The 7,369-nt window shown below is 43.1% G+C and overlaps 1 protein-coding gene across 3 annotated transcripts in view; it reads left to right on the top strand.

Moving 5' to 3' along the window:
* NSMCE2 (NSE2 SUMO ligase component of SMC5/6 complex) overlaps positions 1–4,624 on the top strand; it is a 250,083-nt gene extending 245,459 nt beyond the window's left edge. Inside the window, exon 7 of one of the 3 annotated variants that reach the window (XM_026679135.2) lies at positions 3,813–4,624. In XM_026679135.2, coding sequence (XP_026534920.2) covers positions 3,813–3,927 — 115 coding nt within the window. In that variant the 3' untranslated portion in view covers positions 3,928–4,624. The remainder of the gene's footprint in view (positions 1–3,812) is intronic. The other 2 variants (XM_087962183.1, XM_087962182.1) reach the window with 2 other exon arrangements.
* Positions 4,625–7,369: the final 2,745 nt, after the last annotated feature.

A 7,369-nucleotide genomic window follows, 5' to 3' on the forward strand; every position in this document is an offset into this window, starting at 1 on the left:
CTTCTCATCCAAGAAGTTTCTTCAATTCTGATTGAATGGTGGAGGATGGAAAGATTTATATTCCTTGCAGTCATCTGGTCGTTAGGGCCACTTGGAGGTTATCTGTGCCCTCAGTGTCACCTGAATAATGCAAATTGGCATGGAACGTCCTTGAAACTTTCTTCTATTTTTCATGCTATTTGGTCTTCTGTAATGTTTCCCTGTCACCCAAGGAAGCTATCTTTTCACCTATCTCCTCCTCTGTCTCTTCAAACCTCTCAGAGTATCCTCTGAGAATCTAGAAGTTCTCATCTTTGAAGGTATCAAACAATATGCAGACTCTACAGTCTCTAATGCTATTACTCATTATTACTACCACCACAGGCAAATTCTGTCTCGCTTAAGATTGATCTACAAGGAGAAATGTTCCTAAATCTCAGCAACTCATTCCTCCCTAGGCTATCCATTCTCATCTGTTTATATAATTACCTTCTGGATTCTATCTCCCGGAACAGAGCAAATTTACCTACCAAGAAAGGTTAGCATTAAATCTCAGAAAATCGCTCCAAAATCCAACATATGGCCTGTTGTTTTCTTTGCATTTATTCGTTGTTCTGGCTGTTGTTGTTGTTGTTTTTTAAAAAAAAACCTTCAAACTGGAACCACATTTGGATCAAATTAAGTAAATAGGGAAGGATGTCAGACGACAAATAATCTTAAATTGCTTGGGTTTGTATGTACAGGATGCGCCCAAAGAATACACCAACTCTGAGCACAGATCTCAAATCATAACTTGCAAGGCAGGTTCAGTTTTGCCTTCTAGAACTCTTGACTTTTACAAATTCAGATCGTTCTCACTGTAATCCAAAGCACTGTAACCAATGTGCATTCTGCAGCAGATTGGATGATGCATTACCTAGTTACTTATATTTATAAACTACTTTTACGAACATAACTTTCCTGAAAATAAATAAGATACCCAGCAACAGTATAGAGACAGAGGCACTCTGATTGTAGGCTAGGGGAATTGATTTTGTTTTTATCAGCATCTTAAGATCCTTTATGAAGGGGGAGAGAAATACATTACAGTAAACAACTCTCTCTGTGTGTGTGTGTGTGTGTGTGTGTGTGTGATATCTTGGAATCCATATCTCTTGAGAACCTGAGAGGAGTCGGAAATCAATGCCTTCTTTTCCCCCTTTTCTTTTCCTTCACTTTTCCATTCCCTTTTCCCTTCCCTATTTGTCCTATTATTTGCTTTTGTATTTTCTTTGCATACCACATTATAAACTAATAAAAACTGATAAGATAGATAGATAGATAGATAGATAGATAGATAGATAGATAGATAGATAGATAGATAGATAGATAGATAGATAGATAGATAGATAGGCAGGCAGGCAGGCAGGCAGGCAGGCAGGCAGGCAGGCAGGCAGGCAGGCAGACAGACAGACAGACAGACAGACAGACAGATAGATAGATAGATAGATAGGGAGAGGGGGAGGGAGGGAGGGAGAGGGGGGAGGGAGAGGGAGAGAGAAGGCATTGACTTCCAACTCCTCACAGATTCTCAGAGATTTGAGTTCCAAGATCCAGCCACCTTCCAACTTGTTTTCTCATCAATACCATTAACTGGAGGGTGTATTTTTGTTTTTTAGCTGTTACGATTTTTAGACAACTAGATATCAGAAATTCTTGCTTAGCTGCTACTGCTCACCTGAGATTAGGCAATGTAAGCAGGGAAGGAACAGAGATGCAAGTCAACTTTCTACAGTGAAATAGTCTTGTATTTGCCAGACTACAACTCCCATTGATCCCTGGGCAGGGCAGACATTTGACCATGAATTGATGGGACTCACAGTTCAAATGTCTGGAGGAGATTATGAGCCTTTTGCAGTTGAATCCAAGGCAACCTTCAAAGAGGGGCTTTGAAGAGTCAGAGAAATAATGGAGGAAAGATGCAACTCAGTTGAAAGGCTATTCCAGATTGAGAAGCCACCATAGCCAATTTGGGCTCCAATTATTAAACCGATACAATTTCCAAAACAGATCTCACCGTGCGGGTAAGATGAATGAAAGCAGCTCTTTGCATTAGCCTGGTGTCCATTGCTAGTGTCAGACATTTCCACTGACAAGCAGACATCAACTGAAATGGAGCTAATTTTGAAGCCAATGTCTTGTTTCTGGTCCCAAAGGTGCTTTTTCAAGAGGCAACAAGTCCAGTTGCTTCTTGAAAAAGCCCCTTTGGGACAACCATGTCTTAAATGACTGAGAATCTTTACAAATTTTTAGTAACACCAAGGTTCTTCAAACTTGACAGCTTTAAGACTTGTTGACTTCAACTCCCAGAATTCCTCCTCCAGTCATGTTCTGGAATTTATTTATTCATTCATTCATTTATTTTTGTCAATTGCTTACAAGATAATAGGTATAAGTAAAAACATAGTTATGAATACATGGATACATATAAGAAAAAATAAAAAAATAAACAGTAGGACAGGGACGGTAGGCACGTTGGTGCACTTATGCACACCCCCTACAGACCTCTTAGGGGTGAGGTCAATCGTACACAGTCTAAGGTTAAAGTTTTTGGGGTTTGGGGAAGAAACCACAGAGTCAGGTAGAGTATTCCAGACATTGACCACTCTGTTGCAGAAGTCGTATTTCCTGCAATCAAGTTTGGTGTGATTAACCTTGAGTTTGTATCTATTGTTTGCTCTTGTATTGTTATGGTTGAAGCTGAAGTATTCATTGACAGGTAGGACATTGCAATGTATGATTTTATATACTATACTTAGATCGGATCGAAGGCGGGGTAGTTCTAGGTTTTCTAGGTCTAGAATTTCGAGTCTGGTGGCATAAGGTATTCTGCAAAAAGTAGAGGAGTGGAGAACTCTTCTATGAAATATTTCTGGACTTTCTCAACTGTGTTAATATCAGATACATAATGTGGGTTCCAGACTGATGAGCTGTATTCGAGTATTGGTCTAGCAAATGTTTTGTATGCTCTAGTTATTAGTGTAATATTTACCAGAGAAAAAGCTACGTAAGGTTAGGTTAACAACTCTTAACGCCTTTTTGGCTATGTAGTTACAGTGGGCTCTAGCACTTAGATCATTAGAGATGAGTACTCCAAGATTCTGGGAGTTGAAGTCCACAAGTCTTAAACTTGTCAAGTTTGAAGACCCTTGAGCCATACAATTTGAGACGAACACCCTTTGAATCAGAGGTCTCCAACCTTGGCAACTTTAAGGCTCGTGGACTTCAACTCCCAGGTGGCTGAGGAATTCTGGGAGTTAAAATCCACTAGTCTTAAAGTTGCCACGGTTGGAGACTCCTGCTTTGAATGGTATGGGAGTAGGAATGGATTTCCAGAGAGAAAAATTGCACACTACAGGAATCATGAGCATGACTCAGGTGACCCTGAGGACACAGAGGGCGTGCATAAATGGCCTCAATGATCCTCTACAAGGATGCAAATGACCAGCTGTCTGCAAGGAATAGAAATCCTTCCATTCCCCACCATCCTGTCAGAGCTGTAGAAGCTTCTTGGATGAGAAGCGAAACATCTTCAAAGAAAAACAAGAAAGTCCAGTTGCCTCCTGGAAAAAAAGTGCCTTTGGGACAACCAGGACCTGGATGGCTAAGAATCTCCATAGACAGTCTTGTTTCTAGCTTTGAAACATGGATAAAATAACACTTCTGCCAAAGGTGGTTTTCTCGCTGAAGGAGCTAATCAGAACCTCCCCACTGGATTTAAAGATAAAGTGAGAACTTCTGTTTTGCTCATTGGGATATGATTTTTAACTCAGATCTTTTTCCCTTCTTTACAGCTGCCCTCAAGTTGGCTGCAACAACAGGGAAGTCAGGAAAGCAGACCTGGTGTTCGATGAAGTCCTCAAAAGAACGATTGACATTTGGAGTAAAGGGAGCCAGGCAACACAGTAGAGAGAGGCCTCGGCCCCTGCAGTTGTTACAACAAAGGACACCAGGCAGTAGAAGAGTTCGACTGAGCATAGGTTTCTAATTTTCAGCTGGTTGTGTAAGAGATTGCTGCTGCAAGTATTTCAATAGCAGGCAAAAGTTGAAGGTCTGACCTGTTGCTAAAAGCATTTTCTTGGCAGCTGCCAAGTGTAAAATGCCTTGCTTTGTTTACCTTCATGTATGTGTATATGTATATATATATGTATGTTATTCAGCTTTGTTCGGGTATTTTCCCACGTCATTGTAGTTGTGCTTTTAAAGTTGTAGCAACGTTTCGGCAGAATCTCATCTGCCATCATCAGGCTTCCGTATTGTGTTCGTCTGTGAGTCAGATATTAAATAAAGCTAATATTCAGCTCCTGCATTTTGTAAATAAAACTATGAAGGCCATCTTCAACCCCTTCATTTGTCAAGGAGGAAGGACTGGAGAATTTCTCTCTGGGGTTCATATTACAAAGCGTACTGTCAAATGTCAAATCATCATCTTCTGGTAGATGCTTTTCCCTATGGGCAGGACATAGTAAGCTGGCTGCGTCATTTGAAATTTTTGGATATGTGATAGTAACGTTTCATTTTCTCTCAGTCCACTCCACCTCACAGAGGAAAAGAGCAGTATTAGGTATTTTCACTGCCTTGAGTTACTTATAAACTAGTAAAAGGTAAAAGGTAAAGGTTTCTCCTGTCCAATCAGGGAAAGGACTCTAGGGCAGGGGTCGCCAACTTTTGGACCTCAGGGACCACCAAACTCATAATTTTAAATCCCACAGACCAGAGACCCTGGGAAAATCCCCAAAAAAGTCTGCAGGAAAATCCCCCACCCCATTTTCCTATCGATCAATGATTCTTTATTTGGGATCGCAGGATACCATCTCCAGCTCCGTTCTCAGGGGGAGAGAAAGAGAGAGACTTTTGGCTTCGTGCAAGGAAAGCAGCAGAAGCAGCAGAAGTCTTTCTTTCTCTCCCCCAAATTCTGCCACAAATGAGTCTTTGCCGGTGCAGCCTCTTGGAACAGGATGCCTTGCAGGGTCCCAAAGACTCATTTCTGACGGAGTTTGGGAGAGAGAAAGAAAGACGTTTGCTGCTTTCCTTGCGTGCAGTCAAAAGCAGAAGGAAGATGCGGAAAGAAGCAGCCCAGTGGCCAGGCCAGGCGCGTGGGGCAAGTGTGGCAAGTTCCCCCCTCTACCCTTTCCCGCCTCCTTTCACTACCTCGTTCGTAATGCAAGCAACGCAAGCCTTGTGTTCCCCCCGGGCCAATAACAAAGTAAAATAAATGTATTGATTTAGCCACAGTAAATTGGATTCATGCTACTCAGTGAAGTCCTATTTGGCGGTTTCTCAAACACCATGGCTGTATTTACACAGCTTAGACCAGGGGTGTCCAACCTTGGTAACGTTAAGCCTGGAGGACTTCAACTCCCAGAATTCCTCAGCCAGCTCTGCTCTGGGAGTTGAAGTCCTCCAGGCTTAACGTTACCAAGGTTGGACACCCCTGGCTTAGACTAACCTTATTATGACTTGGTATGATGCATGAAGGAAGGAATGCATTGCCACCACCTGAGCAGAGATAGAAGGGTGTTAACAGGTAGTGAAAAAGGGAAATTTTAGCGAAGGAATGTTAGTCGCATTGAGAGAAATAAATACTTGATGCTTTCTTCCAAGAACAGAGCAGCTAAATCACCCAGTCTAGTTCCTCATTCTGATAAACCTTGAGAGACAGCCTCAGAGGGGAGGAAGCTGTTCAAGGAAGCTAGACATGTCTCCCTAGAAACAAGTTCTCAGAAACCGCTACTCTAACCTTCTAGCCCAGGTGTATCAAGCTCGATTTCATTGAGGGCTGCATCAGGGTTGTGTTCAACCTCAGGGAGCCAGGGTGGGCGTGGCCAGCTTGACATCACTTGGGGGTGCCTGTGGCGGCCCAAGTACTCTGCCAAGGAAAACAGGCTCCTGAGCGCCATTTTTGGCCGTAACGGCCACCTGCAACCCTCGGCCAGCGAAAATGAAGCATGGGGGCCCCCCGCGTGTGGCCCTCCGGGGCTCCATTTTCACTGGCAGAGGCACCGCAGGCCAGTGCTTCATTGTTTCCAGGGCAGCCCCACGGGGCAGATTTAAGCAGCCCCTGTGGGCCAGATCCGGTCCAGGAGCCTTGAGTTTGACACCTCTGGTGTAGCCAGTCAAGAGATCAAGTTGGTGTGTCTCAACCCAAGTGGACATGTCCTCCCCCATACGGCGTCTTACACAGAAGTAGATTCATAACCTTGTAACCAGAGCCAACTTTATGAGTCTGCAGAGAGACACATTCGTCCCGCTATGGTAGAAGAAAGTAGCAAGAATAGACATGAGAATGTTTAATAGTAAAAAAAAGTAAGTTAGGACCATTTTTCACACTTGCAGCATCCCCATGGTCACATGCTTTACATTCCGATGCTCGACAGCTGACTCACATTTATGACGGTTGCAGTATCCCAGGGTCATGGGATCACCTTTTGCGACCTTCTGACAACCCAAGTCTACGGCGAAGCCAGGTTCCCCTAATAACCATGTTACTAATTTAACAACTGCAGTGATTCGCTTAACAAATGTGCCAAGAAAAATGGGGCAAAACTCAACAAATGTCTGACTTTGCAACGTAAATTGTGGCCGTAAGTGGAAGACTACCTGTATTGAATACAGACTTATGGACCAGCTTTTGGAGAAGCATATACATTATTTCAGGTGGGAGTGTGTGTGTGTGTGTGTGTGTATTATATATATGTATGTACATACATACATATATACATATGTGTGTGTGTATGTGTGTGTGTGAAATACCACTCATGCATCATCACAAAATCTCCAGAACCATAAAGTCTACCAACTTGAAATTTGGCACATATGTTCCTCTTGGATTCTAGGTGCTCACTAAGAAAGGATTTTTCGAAATGACCGTCACAGCATTAGTATTTCATATATTATTATCCCTCTCCCCACCTGAAAAGAAATCTGTTCCAAATGCAAAACACAAGCAGAGGAGAGGAGTTTCGGTTTTAGTTTCACAGCACCAAGCAGCTTTAATGCAGAACAGTTTTGCTAAAGCCACGGCCAGGCTCCTTGCTGTCTCCTTCTTGCTCACATAGCAAATACTGTTTCAGTTTCCAAACAGCCCTCAACTCACACACTGACGAGACGCTAGCCAGATGAATACCAATGGATGCTGGTAGGCAGAGGCAGAATTCCCTCCCTCTTATTTTCCTCCCCCAAAACTAAGCCCAACCACATAGTTGATATCTGCTTCTCAGAGACTGCCTGGATCAAATCCCTGCAATTTTCTTGGAAAGGTTTTTCAGAAGTGGTTTTCTGTTGCCTCATTTCTAGGACTGGGAAAAGAGAACGGCCCTAGGTCACCCGGCTGGCTTTGCACCTAAGACGG

The sequence above is a fragment of the Notechis scutatus genome, chromosome 3, assembly GCF_049901735.1.
Source record: "Notechis scutatus isolate UNSWTSFEM ecotype Mainland chromosome 3, rNotScu1.2, whole genome shotgun sequence".
In the NCBI taxonomy this organism is placed as follows: Eukaryota; Metazoa; Chordata; class Lepidosauria; order Squamata; family Elapidae; genus Notechis; species Notechis scutatus.